This window comes from Dendrobates tinctorius, unplaced genomic scaffold (genome assembly GCF_039654945.1).
Source record: "Dendrobates tinctorius isolate UK_male_01 unplaced genomic scaffold, ASM3965494v1 ptg000089l, whole genome shotgun sequence".
NCBI lineage: Eukaryota > Metazoa > Chordata > Amphibia > Anura > Dendrobatidae > Dendrobates > Dendrobates tinctorius.
Genome location: NW_027361757.1, coordinates 4,935,130 through 4,957,619, shown reverse-complemented (window position 1 = coordinate 4,957,619; position 22,490 = coordinate 4,935,130). Strand labels below are relative to the sequence as shown.

The following is a 22,490-nucleotide window of genomic DNA, read 5'->3' as shown; positions in this document are numbered from 1 at the left end:
AAATACTTGAGTCAATCAGCTGCACACATTATATACCAAGAAGTATTATTTTCTGCAGACGCTTAATTTCACTGCTGTGCAAACAGGCACGTGGTCAATATTAAAAATGTGTTACATGAATTTTGGGACCAAGGTTTGTCCAAAAGAGTCTCTCATTAACCCTTATAATTCTCAATTGCCCAAAATGTCCACACATCAAATTTCAGGCCTGAAATTTCCCTGAAGAGGGTGTGCCCCCCGAAACGAGTCAGCGGTGAGTGTGCACGCTGAACTTGCTCCCAGCACCTTCTCCATATGGACTCGATTGAGGCACACTGTATAATGCGGACATGAGCACTTTGGGTGAATATCTATTGCAAATTATCTTTGTAGTCAAAGCTGTCATTTTTTGAATGACGTACAATACGGCTGTCATTCATTAAGTGCAGAAGGTAAAAAAATGTGAAAACTTAAGGGGGTATTCAAGTCTCCAAGATCCAAATCTCAATATGTAATAGGTGTAATAATAATAGCAAATATCTCCAACTAAAAATGTAGTATAGTTTCGCTATGTTGCGTACCTCATATGGGGCATTCCAATAGCTTAGGTGTCCATGGTTACGACCACTAAGAGCTGTCTAGCAATAGATAAAAATAGCTTAGTTACTCACCGATAACGGTGTTTCTCGGAACCCATGACAGCACCACGGAGAGAGGAGGTCCATCCATCAAGGACAGGAACCTACAGATAAAAAGGCGGCACCTCTCCTCCGCCCCCCAGTTGGTTACAGAGCATCAGAGGGTCTTCAGGTTAGTTAACAACAAAAGTATATACATAACATTATAATATCGCATATTATAGAGAAGCACCGTGTCTAACAAACCACTCTATACATATTAACTCGTGCTCACCGCACACGTGAAGGGGGGGAATAAGCGGGTGCTGTCATGGGTTCCGAGAAACACCGTTATTGGTGAGCAACTAAGCTATTCTCTCTCACCCATGACAGCACCACGGAGAGAATTTCAGAGATTGGTAGCTTAGGGAGGGACCACCGCCTGAAGGACCCTTCTCCCAAAGGTCAGGAGAGACGTAGAGGCTAGATCTAAGCGATAGTGCCTGAAAAAGGTAGAAGGTGTTGACCATGTGGCCGCCTTACAGATATGCTCTATTGATACCTCTAATCTTTCTGCCCATGAGGTCGCCATTGCTCTTGTAGAGTGGGCTTTTAAACCCTCCGGGATGGTATTCCCACTGGATGAGTAAGCCAGGGCAATCGCATCCCTTATCCACCTTGCTAAGGTACTCTTGGATGCCTTAAGCCCCTTCCGAGGTCCCTGGAAACACACAAAGAGAGACCCTTCCTTCCTACATCCCTTGGTGGCCTCTAAGTACTGAACTAGTCACCTCTTCACATCTAGGGTGTGAAATTTTTCCTCTCCCCTATTCCTAGGGTTTGGGCAGAAGGAAGGAAGGAAGGAGTACTTCTTGTGACCTATGGAAGTGTGTTGAGACCTTAGGTAGGTATGCTGGGTCAGGTTTTAATATGACTATCGTCCAGGATTTTAGTGAACGGGGGTATTGCTGACAAGGCTTGAATATCGCTCACTCTGCGAGCGGATGTTAGGGCCACTAAGAGTATAGTCTTTAATGATAAGGTTTTCAGGGGTGCTGACTGGATGGGCTCGAATGGGGGCCCTGTTAGGGCAGACAACACTAGGTTTAGATGGTATCTTCTGGGTGGTTATTGGTCTAGATCTGGCTGCGGCCCTCATAAACCGTGCTACCCAAGGGTTGCCCGCCACATCCTGGTTATAAAGGGCGCCTAGAGCCGCTACCTGTACCTTCAACGTATTAGTCGCCAGCCCCTGTTCTAACCCTTTTTGCAAGAATTCGAGAATTTTGTCAATTTGTACTCCATCCCTTACCCCAGAGCTGAATAGAAATTTCCTCCAAGTTCTACCATAGGCCCTGGTTCTGATCGGTTTCCTACTCTTTTGTAGCGTGGAAACCAGGTTTTCTGAGAACCCCTTCCCCCTCAGCAGTGTCCTTTCAAATTCCATGCTGTTAAATGGAGGTTCACTGCCCGAGGGTGTAACACGGGACCTTGGGACAGAAGGTCGGAGAGATCTGGTAGAACCCAGGGGTCGGTTATTGACAGTATTCTCAGCCAGGAAAACCAAGATCTCTTTGGCCAAAACGGGGCTATCAATATCATTCGTGCCCTGTCTTCTCTGACTTTCCTCATTACTGCCGGGATGAGAATAGGCGTCGGGAAGGCATACATTAGGCCCTGTGTCCACGTAACCATAAACGCATCCAGGGTCCGGGGATTCCCCCTGGGGTCTAGGGAACAAAATGCTTCCACTTTTTTGTTTTTGTGGTCGGCAAACAAATCTATGTCCGGGGTCCCCCACATTTTTACGATCTTCCGAAAAATGGACTGTTTTAGAACCCACTCCCCTTGATGTAGCTGGGTGCGACTTAGAAAGTCTGCTGTCTGGTTCTCTGCTCCCTGTATGTGTAGTGCCGATAGGGATAGTAGGTTTTTCTCGGCTAGCGTGAATATTTCGGAGGATGTGTTCATTAGTGTTCGGGACCTGGTTCCCCCCTGATGATTTATGTAGGCCACCGTCACTCGATTGTCCGAAAATATGCGGACATGGTGGCCCCTTAATATCGGTAGAAAGTGTGTTAGGGCGTAGCCTACTGCCAACAGTTCCTTTTGGTTCGAGGAGGCTTTTAGTTCCTGACCTCCCCATACCCCCTGAGCCACCCTGTTGCTCATGTGTGCTCCCCATCCCTTAGGACTGGCATCCATGGTGATTATGTGTGTGATATTTATCACCCAGGGAATCCCTTTGGATAGGTTGTCTCTGTTCCCCCACCAAGCTAGGGAACAAATAATTTTGGAGTCTAGTGTAACGTAACCTTCCAAGTGACCTCCTAACGCCGACTGGTTGGCTAAAACATCCCATTGGAGATCTCTTGTATGTAGCTGTGCCCACTGGACCGCTGGCAGGCAGGCGGAGAGGGACCCTAGCAGTGACATTGCTTTTCTTAGCGTCATGGAAGGGTTCTGTGTCGCTCTTGCTACTATCTGAGCGATCCCCTCTTTTTTGTGGTCTGGTAGGTAACACTCCTGGGTGTTTGAGTACAGAGTCAGGCCTAGGAACTCCTGGACTTTTCTGGGCTCCAGTCTTGATTTTTTCAGGTTCAGGAGCCAGCCGAGGTTTTGTAGAGTGGCCATCACTCTGTCCCTCTGTTCTCTGCATGTTTGCGCCGAGTTGCTCGCTATTAAAAAGTCGTCCAGATATGGAACTATTAGAACATCTTGTTCTCTTAGGTGAGCCATCATCTCTGCCACCAATTTTGTGAAGATTCGCGGGGCTATCGAAATACCAAATGGCAAGGCCCTGTACTGGAACTCCCTTACTTTGCCTCCTATGGAGACCACCAGTCTGAGGTATTCTCAGGAGTCTTTGTGGATGGGGACGTGATAGTACGCGTCGCTGAGATCTAATACTACCATAAAGCAATGTGGAAAGAGAATTTTGATGGTCGACTTGATAGACTCCATTTTGAATTTCTCGTTTTTGACATAATCGTTTAGCCTCTTTAGATTTATAATTGTCCGGAAGGTACCGTCCGGTTTGGTTACTAGAAAGGGGCGAATAAAACCCTCTGCCTTTCTCCCGTGGGGGAACCTCCTGGAAGACTCTTTTGTTCAATAGGCTTAGGACCTCTTTTTCGAGAGCTTCCTGTTCTGACGCTGATGATCTTAGTGGGGTCACTATATATTTTTGAGGTGGGAGAGAAAGTCTATTCTTAACCCTGATCCTATCAGATTTAGTAACCACAGGTTGTTCGATATTTTCCTCCAGGCTGGGAGAAAAAAAAGCTTAGCCTCCCTCCCACCCTGGGCAAACAGTCACTTGGAGGGCTTTTTGTCCCAGGACGAGTTACCAAAGAACCCCCTGTCTCTCCTTCTGTCGTCCCATTTCTGTTCTCTCGGGGGTCTCCTTTGAAAAAATTTTTTGTTCCGAAAGGACCTTTTAAAGCCTGTGGGGCCTGTAGGGCCTAAATTTGGGAATCCCTTCTTTTCATCCCACGCCTTTTGGAGGATACCATCCAATGTCTCTCCGAATAGGAATTTCCCTTCACAAGGGATGGCACATAATTTCATCTTACAGTCATGGCCAAAAGTTTTGAGAATGACACAAATATTATATTTTCACATGATCTGCTGGCATCTGGTTTTTATGTGTGTTTGTCAGATGTTTTTATCACATACAGAAATATAATTGCAATCATATTATGAGTAGCAAAAGGTTATATTAACAGTTAGAATGAGTTAATGCAGCAAGTCAATATTTGCAGTGTTGACCCTTCTTCTTCAGGACCTCAGCAATTCTCCCTGGCATGCTCTCAATCAACTTCTGGATCAAATCCTGACTGATAGCAGTCCATTCTTGCAAAATCAATGCTTTTATTTTGTCTGAATTTGAAGGTTTTTGTTTGTCCACCCGTCTCTTGATGATTGACCACAAGTTCTCAATGGGATTAAGATCTGGGGAGTTTCCAGGCCATGGTCCCAAAATCTCTATGTTTTGTTCCCTGAGCCATTTAGTTATCACCTTTGCTTTATGGCAAGGTGCTCCATCATGTTGAAAAAGGCATTGTTGATCGCCAAACTGCTCTTGGACGGTTGGGAGAAGTTGCTCTTGGAGGACATTCTGGTACCATTCTTTATTCATGGCTGTGTTTTTAGGCAAGACAGAGAGAGCCCATTCCCTTGGCTAAGAAGCAACCCCACACATGAATGGTTTCAGGATGCTTGACAGTTGGCATGAGACAAGACTGGTGGTAGCGCTCACCTGGTCTTCTCCGAATAAGCCGTTTTCCAGATGTCCCAAACAATCGAAATGGGGATTCATCAGAGAAAATGACTTTACCCCAGTCCTCAGCAGTCCACTCCCTGTACCTCTTGCAGAATATCAGTCTGTCCATGATGTTTTTCCTGGAGAGAAGTGGCTTCTTTGCTGCCCTCCTTGAGACCAGGCCTTGCTCCAAGAGTCTCCGCCTCACAGTGCGTGCAGATGCACTCACACCAGCCTGCTGCCATTCCTGAGCAAGCTCTGCACTGCTGGTAGCCCGATCCCGCAGCAGAAACACTTTTAAGAGACGGTCCTGGCGCTTGCTGGTCTTTCTTGGGCGCCCTGGAGCCTTTTTGGCAACAAGGGAACCTCTTTCCTTGAAGTTCTTGATGATGCGATAGATTGTTGACTGAGGTGCAATCTTTCTAGCTGCGATGCTCTTCCTTGTTAGGCCATTTTTGTGCAGTGCAGTGATGACTGCACGTGTTTCTTTAGAGATAACCATGGTTAACAGAAGAGAAACAATGATGCCAAGCACCAGCCTCCTTTTAAAGTGTCCAATGGTGTCATTCTTACTTAATCATGACAGATTGATCTCGAGCCCTGTCCTCATCAACACCCACACCTGTGTTAATGGAGCAATCACTGAAACGATGTTAGCTGGTCCTTTTAAGGCAGGGCTGCAATGATGTTGAAATGTGTTTTGAGGGATAAAGTTAATTTTCTAGGCAAATATTGACTTTGCAAGTAATTGCTGTTAAGCTGATCACTCTTTATAACATTCTGGAGTATATGCAAATTGCCATTAGAAAAAATGAAGCAGTAGACTTTTGTAAAAATTAATATGTGTGTCATTCTCAAAACTTTTGGCCATGACTGTAGTTTGTAGGTCCCCAGGCCAACATTTAAGCCACAGTGTTCTCCGGGCTGCGTTTGACAGGGCTGCCGCTTTAGATGACAGCCTTACTGAATCAGCCGATGAATCGGCTAAGAAGGCCGCCTTATCACTGGAATGGATTCCAGGATCTTCTCCCTGGGTGTACCTTCCCTTAGCCGCTTCTCTAATCGGTCCACCCACACCATGAGGGCTCTGGAGGTACAAGTTGCCGCTATTGCTGGCCTAAGATTTCCTCCTGCTGATTCCCAAGTGCCCTTGAGGAAAGTATCAGCTTTTTTGTCTAATGGGTCCCTTAAAGTACCCATATTCTCAAAGGGGAGTGCAAATTTTTTGGAGGCTTTGGCAACCGCCACGTCTAACTTCGGGGCTTTGTCCCAAGACGTGGACGCCTCCTCATCGAATGGGTATTTTCTTTTTAAGAGAGGGAACCGTGGAGTTCTTCCTATCCTATCTGGTCTCTCCCATTCTTTTTTTTATCAGACCCTGTACATTCTCGTTCAGCGGAAACACTCTGGGTCTCTTTTGGCCTAGTCCCCCAAACATTATATCCTGGACTGATCTATCTGGCCGAGGATCTGCTACCCCCATGGTAGACCTTACCGCCTTTACTAGCATGTCTACCTCATCCAGGGGAAAGCAAGGACGCCCTTCTGTTTCCTCATCTGAGGATGACGCGTCGGTGCCTGAGGTATGTGATGTAACTTCCCCTGACGTCGAGGCCTCTGACTGGGAGGCTACTATTGTGCCCCTTTTCCTTCCCCTTCCTTTGTGTTTTAGGGATGAAAGGGCACTTTGAAACTCCGAACGGATTATCGCTCTTAGATCCGAGGCGTAATCCGGGGTTTCATCACAAAGAACTTCCTGTATGCAGGAATCGCAGAGCTTTTTATCCCAAGCTGGTGGTAGTGGTCTGCTACATGTGGGGCATTCCCTGTTCTTTGTTTTTCTTTCTTCTTTCTCTAAGGGAAAGAAGACTATTATAATGGGGGACATTCACGTAGGTCACTTACCCCGTTGTGCGCAGATGCAGGTACCGGTTCGGGAGGTGGATTCGGATCCCTCACGGGCTGATCCACGGAAGGTGACTTGCTCCGCTGCGTGGAGCGGATACTGGACCGGTTCTCGCGCCCGTCCTTTTCTTTTTGCCGGCGATGGTGGTGTTGTCTGTGCTGCTGCTGCTTATGCTGCTGCACTGGCTGCTCCTCGTGCTGGTCGCTGTCCTCCATGTTTACAGGACGCCTCCAGCAAGGAGCAGCTCCTGCGTTCTTCTTTTAAATCTCCCGCCATGACGTCACCTTCCTTCTCCCAGCCTGCACCGTTGAGCACCAGGGAGCGCGCACTGCGCATGCGCCGACCGCGGGGACCCGGAAGTCGCCGTTTCATTTCCGGGGCAGCGCCATCTTGGTACACCTCTGTACCGCTGCGCTGCCCCCGCATGTGCCAGTGTCCCTCACCCCCATTCTCCTTTACGGAGCGGCGTCTCGGTCCTCCCCCGCCCGCTCACCCTGTACAGCCCCTCGGCTACAGCAGTGGCAGCTTCAGGCACCGACCCCGCCGCTGCAGGGGCCTCCCCGCTGCCAGAACCACGAACGGGACGGCCCTGGTCCTTTCCTCAGGTAAGCTGCTGCCGCCGCTGCTGCAGGATCCACGGGTCACCAGTCAAGGACAGGAACCCAACTGGGGGCGGAGGAGAGGTGCCGCCTTTTTATCTGTAGGTACCTGTCCTTGATGTAAGGCTTTTTTTTCACCACTGTCTGAAGCGCTGTCTTTTTTATCTATTGCTATGGAACTTGCTCCAGGATGGACTCCCTGGTTTTGACGTGCGCCATTACAAATGTGTCTGAAAGACTTTGATGCTTATAGGGTGCGGTTTAACTTTTCGTTTTTTGGTATCACTAAGAGCTGTCTGTCACAATATGAGGGGTCGTAACCATGGATATCTAAACTACTGCAATGACCTACTTGAGGTAAGCGACATAGCGAATCAGGAGAACTACACTAGATTTCTAATTGGAGGTATTTTCTAATAATAATATTACAACTACTAACTACTGGGATAGGATCTTGTAGATGGGAACACCCCTCTAATGTGTGGATATCGCACCATAGGCAGGCGATCACACTGGCTGGACATATGTGCCCATGCCTTTATACCACGTCCCCAGATAAATCCATTAATGTATCCTCACATAAACAAATGTAAATGCTGACCACCAAAAGCCAGTTCTCTTACCTGCAGTGCAAGGGGTGTTGAGGTTTCATGGCTTCGGACCCAGCACTCCGTCAGCCGGTCCACATTACCCGAGGATATGTAGCACAAGCAAGCTTGCGAGGACATCTTCCCTTCTCCTTCCGATTCCAAGCGGCTGCCAAGAACATCTACAAGCAAAGAATTGATATCATTCATGGACTCAGCTAAAGTCACATCTTTGCCCATTGTGGCTTGTTTTTTAATTGGAATAATGGTTATAAAATTCTTTGGGATATTTTATCTGATCTTTCCACATGCAGCCCATCTACTAATGTGTCCAGTGCTGGTGGTCACACATGCCCAACCACTGGCATCAGACGTAGGGAGCGGTTCCTGCACACTAGCCAATAAGAAGTGGAAGAGGCTTCTACTCGCCAACATTGGATGATGTATTAAATGACGTCAGGAAAAACAATCAAAAGAACAGCAGGGGGCGCCATAATAATGGAATATCAAAGGGGTTTTCAGGCACTATCCAGAGGCGCTCGCTTCTGCATCAGAAGTCACGATCTGTAGGTATTATGCATTTGCCCGATCCAGGACATGTGCACGCTTGCGGATCATGCACATGTGTCAGCCGGTGGGAGCTGCTTGGGACGGCAATAGTCAGTGATGTTTTCTTTGCTCTAACAACCTATATAAACATTTCCTCATAGAATAGCCCCTATAAGCTTTCAATGATAGAGGTATAGTAACGAAGACTTCTTCCTTACACCGCAGATATAACTACCACCCTAGAACGTACATCCGGAGAAGCCAGTACAGGAGTGACAACCATTATGGATGCACTTCTTGTCACCTTTACTAATGTAGATGCTACAACAAAATAGAAAAAAAAAAAAAACAATATATCAGTCAGTATGTGAAATGGATATGATCTCATCCTCACAGAAATGACTTATTAATATTTGGGCAGTTTTAGATCTTTGGAAGTTCGTTGTAATGCAGGCACAGCAATGAATAACTGCAGCACTCCCGACACGTACCACAAAGCTCGGCGTATTCTTCTGGCTTGGAATAAGTCAGCAGTAACGCTAATGCCTCTTTCCAGCTCTGCAGGTTACAGCTGAGAACGACATCCTTCCACTTGTGCTGGACTACAGACGAGAGGAGCTGCAGACAGACAAGACGGCATCGTGTAAGTCAGCCTCTCCTTAATAATTCTGCGTAACGTGGTGTAGTTATTAGGGGAACGTTCCTGCAGCTGAAGAGCAACTCTCCCATTAGGGTACATTGCTTCTCACCCACTTTATTATTTAGGAAGCAGAAATAAAATGCCATCAGTATTCGAGATCTATGTCTGCATGGAGGCTTATGGCATTTTTTTTTTTTCTCATCCAGTTAGGACTTTGACAGCAGCTGCTATCTGTTCGATATAGAGGCCTTCAGGCTTTGTGGCATGTGATAACAGAAGCCAACATTAATTCACTACAGGAATGTTATCGTCTATAAGAAGGCGAGATCGGCTACTTACTGTAGTGATCTTGTTTTTCTGACGAGCGAAGTACCATTGCTGGGTCTCTCTCAGCAAATCCTCCCCGCCAGCATTGGCCAATATGATGGCATCAGCGTAGCGACCATCCTTCAAGCACAAGTCCACAGCAGCCTCAAAGTTTCCCAATAACAGCGCGTGACTTATCAGGCCATCCGTGTCTGAAAAAGTAACAGAGTATAATGCAGCTGGCCAAGTCAAATTGTTCTCTGGGTTCTCAGATTCCATAGCAAAAACCTGCTGACGGATTCATTTTACACATGCACTCCCATGAACATTTGTATTGGATAAACCTGTGTAAATGTGTATAATATGAGCACTATCTTCCCCAATTTCTGGCACTGCTCCAGTCCTTTTTTGAAACATGTAACAGCCATTCCGTCAGGTAAAATTGTGTGTGGTTTATATGGTTGTATGGATTGCGTGTATTGGTATATGAGTCTTTGTCATTAAATCTTCAAGGCTATTCACAATATTAAGCTAGAGTCAGAAGTACATTATTGACATTAATATAGGTGTGATGAAATTCTGTCTATGTGATCTCATATTGAAGATGCCAGCAGTACTGAAGTAAGAAGAGGCCATTTACACTCTTGTCTACCATATCTGATTTAATACTGGAGAGACCAAGAGTACTGAGCCAAGAAGACGCTGCTTCCACTGCTGTCTACCCTGTCCATCTGATCTAATACTGGAGATACCAGGAGTTGTAAGTAAGAAGCGGTCACTCACACTGCTGTCCACACAGTCTGTGTGATCCAATACTTGACATACCAAGGGTGTGAAGTAAGAAGAGGCCGAGCACACAGATGTCCGTCCTATGTGATCTAATAATAGAGACACCAGGGGTGCTGAGGTAAGACGAGACTGCGCACACTGCTGTCTACCCTATGTGGTCTAATACTGGAGACACCGGGGTGCTGAGGTAAGAACAGGCTACACACACTGCTGTCCGCCCTATGTGATCTAATATTGGAGACACCAGGGGTGCTGAGGCAAGAAGAAACTGCGCACACTGCTGTTCACCCTATGTGATCTAATATTGGAGACACCAGAGGGGCTGAGGTAAGAAGAGGCTGCGCACACTGCTGTACTCCCTATGTGATCCAATACTGGAGACACCAGGGGGTGCTGAAGTAAGAAGAGACTGCCCACACTGCTCTCCACCCTATGTGATCTAATACAGGAGACACCAGGGTGCTGAGGTAAGAAGAGGCTGCGCACACTGCTGTCCACCCTATGTGATCTAATACAGGAGATACCAGGGGTGCTGAAGTAAGAAGAGACTAAGCACACTGCTGTCCACCCTACATGATCAAATACTGGAGACACCAGGGGTGCTGAGGTAAGAAGAGACTGAGCACACTGCTGTCCACCCTATGTGATCTAATACTGAAGATGCCAGGGGTGCTGAGGCAAGAAGAGGCTGCTCACAGTTGTCCACCAAATCTGATCTAATACTGGAGAGACCTGGAGTTCTGAAGTATGAAGAGGCTGCTCACACTACAGTCTACCTTGTCCATCTCATCTTAAACTGGAGATACAAGGCTGCTGAGGTAAGACATGCTCACACTGCTGTCCACCCCCTGTCCTTCTGAATGCTGAGTGACTGCAGTAACCTGGAGATAACCTATACCATGTACTGTCAGGCAGCAATGCAACTTATTTTTCATGATTTCATCGTTTTAATTTTCCAAATCTTGCCATATAAACTAGAGACCTGTGAATTAACAGGACTGCCCCATTAAAAAAAACACATTTACCTACTTTATAGCTGATAACTGCCATATATAGGGATTTTCATTTTTTTGGTACTCAATGCATCCATAGGAAATACAGACTATATATATAGTCCTTTGTCCTCACAGAGCAAAACACTACCTCAGTCCACTTAAATGAATCAGACTAACCTGAAATACCAGAAATAAAGCCATTGTCACATGTGATACAATTTCTGGGTAAAGAGAAGAAAACCCTTTTTTCTCATTTTAGACAAGCTCCTTAATGACTATAAGTATCAATCTGGTACAAAACACTGGTACAAAATGGAGAATGGTAACATTTGTACATACCTGATGTTACAGGGATATCAAACTTGGTGGTCTCCTGAGGAGGTAGATTAAAAAACTCCATGGAGGAGGAGGAGGACACAGTTTGCCCAGTAAAGCTACTTGATGCCTAAAGCAACAATATATAAATAATGACAAATTTATTTTTTTTCAATAACTAAGGGTATGCTGACTTGTGGTGTAATTGCAGCATTTTTGCTGCATATTTTACATAATATACTTGGTGGGTAAATCATGCAGTTTTTAAAGGACCAGCAAAATCAATTACATTTTTAACATCTCATGCACATGCATGTGTTTGGAGACCTGCAGCATTTTTTGTGAAAATGCAGCATGTCAATTCCAACAGCGTTTTTTAATCATTCGAATAAATTCCCTAAAAATGCGTGCAAAAAAGGGAAGTAATGGATGGCACGTTTCTCATTTTCTGCAAATGCTGCAAAAACGTGTGAACATTCCCTTAGTTCACAAAAAGAATGGTCTTACAAAATGTAACTATGAACGCAAAATACAGATAGCACGAGCCATCATACAGTTATCGGAACAGGTCTTTGCTGTGTGCTACAGCAAAAAGGTCTTACCTGGCTAGACACAGACTGGATACTCTGCACAAGATCCTCTCCATCTGATGGGGTATTTTTGTTCTGCCAACCGTCCCCCAAAGCAATGGAGATCTGAAATAAAGCAGTCATCTTATGCCACTGCACAACAGGCACATCTGCATCATACTACAGCATATAAGAGTAGGTTATACAGAAAATAGCTCATTAGCAGAGAGACAATATCGGAAATCAGCTAACAAGTCATTAGAAAATGACCTGCTGCTTAAAAGGGGTTGTCAAAGACTGTTTACACTCCTGGCCTAAGGTTAATCCATCAATGTAAGAGCCAAGGATAACCCCTTTTATTCCGCTTTTTCTATTAAAACATTTTTACAAAAATACGTTTATTTTGTTTGATATTTGTTTTTTGTTTTTTTTTTAAATTAACACGTAAAGAAGTAACCGCCGCTGATGGATGCTGCGGATCAGCTCCTATTCTTTACAAATGACGATGATCTGTAATACATGGCAGCAGCCATTACACCTTGTATGAAGCGGTGCTGTTGCTCCCCGTATACTGGCCACGGCAGACGGTGATAATTGCTGATCATAGGGGTGCTGGGTGCCGATCTGTTATTGATGATCTTTCCCAAGGATAATTAACGTGAAAGTGCTGTACGTCCCTTTAAGCCCCCATTATTATGTCTCAACCAATACAGCAGGCAGTCAATGAAGTTTAAAGCCTACATTTCAGCTGCATCTACGTTCAGCCACATTGGACGGTCCTACAAGGAAAGTGCTGTGCTGATGGACAGCAGCAGTATTGGGTTTCCTTCTCTCATTCATAGATGCTGTGGCTAGAAAGCAACTTAGCCTGGTGTACAGGATAAAGAATGGACAGGCCTATTTTTGTCCTTTGTGGTCTCCTCATGGATATGTATATCCTACTGGGTTCAAGCTGTCAAGGTTGAAGAATATAGGAGTTACTGTATAGGAAGATTTAAATCCCTTACACCATACGACAATTTTCACTGCCTTAAAAAAACACCACACACACAACATAGGTACAATACCTATAAATAATTAAAACAAATGGGGATACATATTTTCTAATTTTTTCTTTTTTTTTTTTTTTACTTTGCCGATGCTTTCTACCTTATCTGACATACACAATTAAGCTGCGGCTGTCTTGACTGAGCCTCAGAGATAAACCTTACAGCTGGCACACAGATCACAGCTTTCTAGGCATGCTCTGTGATCTGTGCAGAGGTCTTTGTGCAGTGAGAGAGGAGGAGAGAGCGAGCTGTGACCATTACTTGTAAATGGTGGATTCGGTGTGACTTCTATCTAAAGCAGGGATGGGGAACCTCAGGCCCCAGGGCCATTTACGGCCCTCGATGACCTTTTATCAGGAACCCGGGCAGATTCTCAGGGACCGCATTCTTGGACAGGGAGCTGTATTTTGATTGCCACAAACTCATTAGTTTCTTCTTGCTCTGTTAGCATACACACGCGGTGTTCACTAATGAACACTGAAGGGCATGCAATGAAAGATTATGTCCTGACACCAGTGCCAGAGTCAGGATGTAATTTGTGGGCGGAGTTTGTACGGCCCCCGAAGGATGGTATAAATATCCAAATGGCCCTTGGCAGAAAAAAAAGATTCCCCACCCCTGATCTAAAGGTTAATCTTTGCCTGTGAGGATAATGAAATGACTACAGGAAAGTGATCTCTACAGAAAAGTTCATCAATTGTCACAGTGGCCGGTTTGAAAATTGACACTGAATTATTTTCTTAGAAAATATTCCTTTTAAAATAGTGCTAGTGTGAAAATTATTCAAAATTCATGTTTGTATCACCTAATTCCTAATATGCAATGTTTAATTCGGTCCTTTAGTTTTCGCGCACACTAGCATAAAAATCGGAAGCGTGCAATTCGATTAAAAAAATTCGGATTGCACTAGAACCAATGTTATTCAGTGACGCATTGCAGATCTGCTTATTTTTTCTCAGCTGTATTTGACATGAGAAGAAAATGCATTATGCGGTCATTTCACTCCAAAATCTGTCAGTGCTGGGGGGTCTTGTGCTGCTGCCGGGTGTCTCCGGGTGCCTGGCGGTGCTGGCCGCTGCTGTGGATATCTCCGCCACTGCCCGGGGCTCTGCCGACATTTTGCAACAGGCCAGAGCCCTGGGGCACTTTCACAGTTCCCTGTGTGATGGACTCTGGCAATATGGCCGCCGCCGGGGGTGGCGCATGAGCACATGGTGATCTCGGGACTAAGATCGCGAGAGATGAGACTTCAGTGCTGAGATATCATCTCTCGAGATCTTAGTCCCGAGATCACCATCAGCGCATGCGCCGCTCCTGGCGGCGGCCATATTGCCGGAGTCAATCACACAGAGGGATCCGAGAAAGTGCCCCGGGGCTCTGGCCTGTTGCAAAATGTCAGCAGAGCCCCAAGCAGTGCCAGAGACACTGCTGGGCATCAGAGACACCGCCAGGCACCTGGAGACACCAGGACAATCCTGCGGCCTAGACCCGGTAAGGCATGTACGCTTTGTTAGACGCACCCCCATTCACCCCCCCCCCCCCAATTTTTTTTTTTTTGGGGGGGGAAAGTGCGTCTTACAAAGCTAAAAATATGGTATATATATTTTATGGATCATCAGAATAGCATCCAATTTTTATGGCTACATTACAATTCTGCAGGAAAGGAAGCTGTAAATGGTCCTGTAAAAGATCAACAGCTGCTGAGTAAAAAAAAAAAAAATGGATTGTATATGGATGACAAGGGAGGAAAAAAATAAAAATTGTCCCACTCTCCTGGATGAGAATGGGAACGATTATTTATACTCAAGTGTGAGCGAGGTCTTATTCTTAAAACAGCTGCACAGGCACACACTTCTCGGATCTGACAGTGATACGAACATAGCTGACTGTCCTGACCTGGTTACTGACAGCCAGAAACTCTACAGAAACTGATCCCATTACACCGCTATAGTTACACATGCTATAGCTATCACAGAGCAAGACATAACATACAGGGTAGAGACTCCCATACTCCTTGGACTAAAATCAGCCGACCCAACCAATGTTGTCAGGCCCTCTTATAAGGATGGAGAATCTGTGCTGCACTTTATGCACATGCTCAGTAGTGACCAGTGCTGTGGGGTCAGGAAAATTGAGGCCTCGGACTCGGAGGTTTAGCTTACTGACTCCACCGCCCTGGTTTTTGCAGATGCCAGAAGTTTGGTCTCTTCTCCATGATGAAAATGCATGAATGTTTTTACCAAGCATGCATAGTTATGGGAAAGGGCACAGATAAACAGAGATTTTAAAGGGAATTAATAATCAGAAAATGACATTGCTTAAATAAGATTTTTCTCTTATATGCATTTTGAGAATTTTTTTTCATTCTGTATTTAATTATAAAAAAAAAAAAAAAAAAAAGAAGACCTCATACAATTATTATAGGCAGGATTACAATGACGGGTAACACTGCTATACACAGCTGAGAACGCAGGATCCACCAATCACAGTAGGGAAAGTCTCAGCAAAATTCTTGTTTTGCAACCCGTTCTATTCATGCATGCGATGGTGTGTAAGAGAGTATGATATCCGTAGTTGCCTGCCCCCTAATGTACGTAGAGTCAGCCAGACTGTGCCTAGACGTCTGCTGTTGGAGAAAATGAGGATTTCTGAATCTTAAAATGGCAATTAGCAAACTTTCAGACACTATGGGGCTGATTCATTGTGACCGGCGATGCACATGCCAGGCTTAATAAAGGGCATGCAAGAGTATGATGCGCTGAATTCACTAGAGGCGTACGCCACTTACTGAAATCGGCACATCTACTCAGTGGCATCCGGCTGGCCAAAAATGTCTCAGCTTCTAATGAATTTGACAGATGGGCATAGCCATGTCCCGTCACATCCCCCAGCTGCGTCACACTGGTGTGAAAATGAGAAAAGTCGCAAGAAAAGTTTTGGCGACTTTTCAAAGTGTATAATTACAGTTTTCTACAGAAAACACTTTCATGAATTGCACCCTTTTAAAGGGAATCTGTCACCTATTTTTAGCCCTATCAGCTGAACCCACCACCATCAGGTGGTGGCCCTCACTCCGCCTGGTATTTGTTATAATCTACTGTATGTGATTATTGTTATGCTGTAATGTCTATTGTCTGTACAAATCCCCTCTGAAATGTAAAGTGCTGCGGAATATGTCGGCGCTATAAAAATAAAAATTATTATTATTATTATTATTATCAGGGCTTATTTACAGCATTCTGTAATGCTGGAGATAAGCCCCCGATGTAACCTGAAAGAAAAGAAAAACAAGTTATATTATACTCACTCAGGGGCGGTCCGCGTCCGGTTTTGGTCCGATGGGTGTCGCGGTCCGGTCCGGCGCCTCCAATCTTGTAGCGGTGACGCTCCGGCGCACTGCTGCTCTGTCCTGTTGAGGGCAGAGCAGAGTCCTGCAGTGCACAGGCGCCAGGAAAGGTCAGAGAGGTCCTGCGCCTGCGCACTGCAGTACTCTGCTCTGCCCTCAACAGGGCAGAGCAGTGCGCCTGTGCCGGAGCCGCAATGGGAAGCCAAGAAGGACGTCACCGCGACAAGATGGGAGGCGCCGGACTGGAACGCAACACCCATCGGACCAAGACCACCCCTGGATGAGTATAATATAACTCCTTTTTCTTCTCTTTCAGGTTACATCGGGGGCTTATGTACAGCACTACAGAATGCCATAGATAAGCCCCTGATGGCGGTGCTGGCAGCTGATAGGGCTAAAAATAGGTGACAGATTCCCTTTAAGACTAAAAGTTTGCAAATGAATTTTGAATAATCGACGACATCTAGGCGCTATCAGATTTTCTAAACTTCTTTCCACTGGAATAAACATACAGAGTACTGAGCTCATCATCTGACATAGTAAGCCCAACCTTCTTACGCAGCTCTTCCTTGCTATACCCAAGCAGTTTCAAGAACTTTTCCCTTGCATCCGGTTCAAAGTTAACCTGTAATGAAACAAGAAATCAGGATAAGTTAATAAGTTGATGTCATAAGTATATCCACAAACTACTGGATACGTGCACACGCTAACTATGTGATGCAGAGATTTCTACATCTCTTGGCAAAAAATTAGGAGGGTTTTTGATGCATTTTTATATACGTTTTTGGTGCAGATTTCTCCCCACTCATAACTATGGGTGAAATGTGCAGCAAAAACACTAAGAATTCACATGCTATAGACATAAATCTGCAAGTCAAAAATAAGTAACGTGTGCGTCAGAATTCTCATTCTCTTTGCGCTCATCAGGAAACCCTCCAGATTTTGTGACAACTCTGAGTACAAAAAAAGTGACAAAAAAATGGGACAAATCTGTAATGTGTGCACAGGCCCTTAAAAAGATATTATAATTTCAGCAAACACTGTTCTCCTCTTCCAAGAACCATAACTTTTTTTTTATTTTTACATCCCTTAAGTAGTCAGGGATGAATTTTAAAGGGGTGAATTTTGCAATGTACTATGGTCTTACTTCCTTACAGTTTTCAAGACACTTTATAGCAGTCATTCAATGGAAACCTTTATAGCTTACTGCTAGTGGATACAAATCTGTCTAGGTCACGTGATCGCGTCTGTACAAAGTTCATAACCATTATACCTGTTATCACTAGTGCTGCATCTTGTAAAGAATTCACATACCTGAGCACATATTAGAACATAAAGAAACTACTTACACAGCTAAGATACAGACCTTTGACTTCAGGCATTGCATGGCAAAAGGTATCTAGCTACGCCTAAAACAAAATTACCATTTTTATTGTGTTTATTACATATTCTCATCAATCAAAAGGAATATTTCCACCAGAAAGGTTTTTTTTTTATTTTGTAATTAATACAAATGGAACACTTTTGTTTTTCATTTTGACAGTGCCATGCAATTAAAAATTATTTAGAAAATGTGGATATTTATTACCAGTCAGCTCAAAAGCTAAAAACTCCTGAATGACAGTGCAGACTGAAAACCTACAGATCTGGGAACATGAGTGGAGGATTGGACAGCTCTGTTTTTCTCTATAGACCGTGAAAAAGATGAAGTATAGAATCAGCAATGCCAAGTCTGAGGGCAGCAAAAGTAGGCAAAGCTCTGTATTCATACCAATCATCTGTAGACTGGTAAAATTAATGGAACACGGAAAAACACAATAAAACATGTAAAAATACTCTGTTGTAAAAAAGTAACAATAAACAGCAATTGCTAGTAAAAAGATGATAAAAACAGGGTATTTGGTTGATACGTTTTTTGCAAAAACTGTATACTAAGCCGCTCTACCAAACGTCAAGGTATACCCATCTCAGAGCAGTCCTAACCAATGTATTTAAAAACCTGATCATGTGTATAATACCTATATGAGCAGGATTCAGACAGGTAATTTCTGATGTGGACATGATGCAGAGGACGGCCTTTATGTGCATGTCCCACAAGGAAGGGGTGGAGACCTGCCTAATCTTGTAAAAACAAGAAACCAATTAAATGCAAACAAATGGGCCATGCACACAGTGAACAAGTCTGTAGGACAGTGTTTACACCACCAAAAGACAGAAACACAGAAAACACAATAAAACGTGTAAAAAATACTCTGTTGTAAAAAATTAATGGGTATTTCTCGCCTCCGAAAAAGACAAAAATGTATCCCCTACACCGAGGACATATAATAACTTGCTGACTGCTAGCAGTTTGACTATTGGGGACTTCCAGTGATCCCTAGATGAGGGCTCTAGAATCCAAAAAATGGGGCTCCTCGGGGGCATGTCTGATAGGCTGTGCTGAGGAGACGTGCAACAGGAGAGCTCTCTCCAGACACTGCAGATTACAAGGCTCCACAGCCTCATTTCCTGTCAGATTATCTTCAGCGATGGGCCTCAGGAGAGCCAAGACCCCAGCACATGCGGGGACAGCGTCGGCTGCTCATGCGACAGCCCTGGATGCGTTCCTCTTCAAAGAGCCGGCTGATGTGGCTGCTTCACAGAAGGAGGAAGGTGAGGCTGAAGGCCAGACACAGGAGAGATGATGATTGGGACAGGAGACGGTGAGCCAGCGGGGGTGTGAGGTGGATGGACACATGGAGGAGGTTTCCCAGCAGCAGGGATTAAAGGAAGGTCTGAAGGAGCAGGGTCCTTTTACAGTGTCCACCTCACAAAATGGCCGCCTGACTTCAGGAGACTCTGTTCTACAGCCTCCCCTCCAGACTGCATCAAACCCGCTAAGCCCTCATCGCAGACAAGATGGAGGAAAGTCCCCATACAAAAGGGCCAGGGGAGACAAGGATATAATATCCACAGGTTCTGTAAAAGGATCATTCAGAGGCACTTTATTCTAATTTATTTTATATTTCCCAGATCCATTCCCTTTTTTTTTTTTCTGTTAGGAAGTTATAAGGGTTAAAAGTTAAACAGCGATTTCTCATTTTTACAACACCATTTATTTTTTTTTTAGGGACCACATCAAATTTTAAGTCACTTTGAGGGGACTATAGGATAGAAAATACCCAAAAGTGACATCATTCTAAAAACTGCACCCCTTAAGGTGCTCAAAACCACATTCAAGAAGTTTATTAACCCTTCTGGTGCTTCACAGGAATTGTTGGAACGTTTAAAAAAAAAAAAAAAATGAACATTTAACTTTATTTTACAAAAATTTACTTCAGATCCAATTTTTTTTATTTTCCCAAGGGTAACAGGAGAAATTGGACCCCAAAATTTTTTGAGGAAAAAATGATTACATTTCAGCTCACTACTGTGACAGTCGTTTAAGATGCTCCAGCACGGATGTAGTTCAGTCCAAACTAAGCACAGCTGTATCCAAACAAGGAAAGTTTTTCCAGCGAGCGTTGGAGGAACAGTAGTAGAAGTTTTTGCAAAAAAAACTTCTTAATAAATGAAAACGTTACATATGGAGACAAAAATTTCACTCCTCACCCCCACTAAAACTATGTGTTTCGGCAGATGACTTTATCAAGTTGTCGTGCAATTTGTCCTGAGTATGTTGATACCCCATAGGTGGGGGTAAACCACTGTTTGAGTGCATAGCAGAGCTCGGATGGGAAGGAGCGTCGTTTGACTTTTTCAACGCAAAATTGGCTGGAATTCAAATCGAACGCCATGTTGCGTTTGGAGAGCCCCTGATGTGCCTAACAGGGCTGTGGAGTCGGAGTTAGTTTTGGTTGGAGTCGGAGTCGGTAGAAATGTACCGACTCCAGCTTTAAAAAAAATTTTATTAATATTTCATAATTGAACTTTCATATGAATTTTATAAATGTTACTCAAATATATATGTTCTATCAAACTATGAACAACAGTGATAAGCAGTTCTGCTGGAGATAGAGACATTTCTTACTTCTTGTGTGTCACTGTTCTCCACTGCCCTTATCTAATCTTATACTTGGTTAACCTCATGCTGCCCTAACCCCCCTACTTACAATGTATGAAACTGAAAGTGAAAATGTGTTGAAAATTCTTAGTAGTAAAGCTCCTCCTCTAGACTAGATCATACTAGGTGTGCGTCTTCCAAGCATCTCACAGCTGCCTGCTACTCAGAAGAGGAAGACTGTAAGAAGTATTATCCTTTCAACAAACTTTGCATCAGTTAACTGTGAGTACATGAGGAATAATAACAGTATTACTGACCACTATATCAGTTGTACGACCTGGCAATAATTTTGTACAATTGTTTTTAGGAAAAACAATTGTCATTTGGATTGTGAATGCAGAATTAAAAACCTGAGAATGTCAAAGAAGCATCACATTAAATCAGCTGTATTTGAACATTTCACCATCACTCAAGATAGAAAACATTATGTCTGTCAGTGTATGACAAATGATCCAGATGAAAACAAATGCTGTGAAGCCAAGATGAGTGCATATTCAGGCAAAGATAAAAATGCTCCTACCAGAGCTTCTAATCTAAAGAGACATTTACAGCGCTTTCATCCAGAAGTACTGAAAGCAGTGGATGAGAAAGACTGCATCCAAACCAATGAACCAGTGCCCAGCTCTTCCAGCCAAACAAAGGAGCAGAGAACTTTGCAGCCATGAGTTGCAAGATATTTTGTCAGTGACAAAGTTACTGTGACAATGACAGTAGATACATTTAAAAAACAGATCATAGAGCTTGTTGTAAAGGATAGTGTGCCTATTTCATTATTTTCAAGACCAGCTTTTGTGTGTCTGATTGGGGAAATGGCCCGCAAGCTTGGTGTTTCTCTGGAGAGAGAGAGTATTAGAAAATTAGTAATCGAAGAAGCTTTTAAACAAAAGGAAGAACTTAAAAAAAAACTCTCAAGGGACGCTTTCTGTTTCTTAAAATGGATGCCTGCACACGTCACAGAGTGAACTATTTTGCCATCAATGTCCGATTTGTTTGTGACAAAAATGAAATAGTTACCAAGACATTGGCAGTAAAAGACACCAAAGCTCATCACACCAGTGAGTTTCTCCAGGTCTTGGTGGAAAAGGTTCTGCAAGACTATGAACTTAAAAAAGAGCAAGTTCTTTCTGTCGTAACTGACAATGCTTCAAATATGATAAGTACTATTAAGCTAATGAATGAGAGTAATGATGGTGACCAGCAGCTAGAAGAACATTCTGGGTCCACAGACACAGAAATGTTTGAAATAGAGGAACACAGTATTGTAACTGAGGAGCAAACTGAAGTTGCTTCAGATGAACAGCAAGATGATAGTTTAGATGATCTTGCTGAAACTGTCAATATGTTCTTTCATTCATCACATGCGCTGTGTTGTGCATACGCTACAGCTGGCTATAAGAGACAGTCTGCAAGAAGGACATGCTGCTGCACTGATTGGCAAGGTGAGAAAATTGGCTACTGTTGCCAGAACCCCTAAAGTTGACTCAATTTTGAAGAGACGTGCTGGAAAAGGGGCAATTATTGATCAAGCCACACGATGGGCCAGTACTTACTTAATGATTCAGCGCTTGGTTGAACTGAAAACCTTTCTTGTAGACATGGCTAACCCTCAACTGACGCTAAATGAAAGTCAGTGGAATCAGGTGACTGAGCTGGAAAAATTGCTAGAGCACCCATTTACAGTGACTAAAAAATTACAAGCAGAGGACTTAACTCCAGGTATTTTCTTAAAGGAGTGGAAGAACCTGATGTTTCGCCTGTCCCAAAGAAGAGGGTTAATTGAAAGTGGCATTGCTACATCAATGAAACGGAGAGAGGAGCTACTATTACAAAATAACATTCTTTTGGCAGCTGTTTATGTAGACCCAATGCATCGGATTCTTCTAGATGATCAACAGCTAAGTAAAGGAAAAGAAGCTCTGTTTGAAATAGCAGTAAGGA

At 44.1% G+C, this 22,490-nt stretch overlaps 1 protein-coding gene across 4 annotated transcripts in view; it reads right to left on the bottom strand.

The window, feature by feature from the left end:
- SEC31B (SEC31 homolog B, COPII coat complex component) overlaps positions 1–22,490 on the bottom strand; it is a 169,009-nt gene that overhangs the window by 58,159 nt on the left and 88,360 nt on the right. For all 4 annotated transcript variants that reach the window (XM_073585777.1, XM_073585778.1, XM_073585779.1 and 1 more), the window contains 6 exons: positions 17,061–17,135; positions 12,149–12,241; positions 11,571–11,676; positions 9,481–9,659; positions 8,993–9,119; positions 7,989–8,134 (listed from right to left, as the gene is read on the bottom strand). In XM_073585777.1, the coding sequence (XP_073441878.1) occupies positions 7,989–8,134; positions 8,993–9,119; positions 9,481–9,659; positions 11,571–11,676; positions 12,149–12,241; positions 17,061–17,135 (726 nt within the window). The remainder of the gene's footprint in view (positions 1–7,988; positions 8,135–8,992; positions 9,120–9,480; positions 9,660–11,570; positions 11,677–12,148; positions 12,242–17,060; positions 17,136–22,490) is intronic.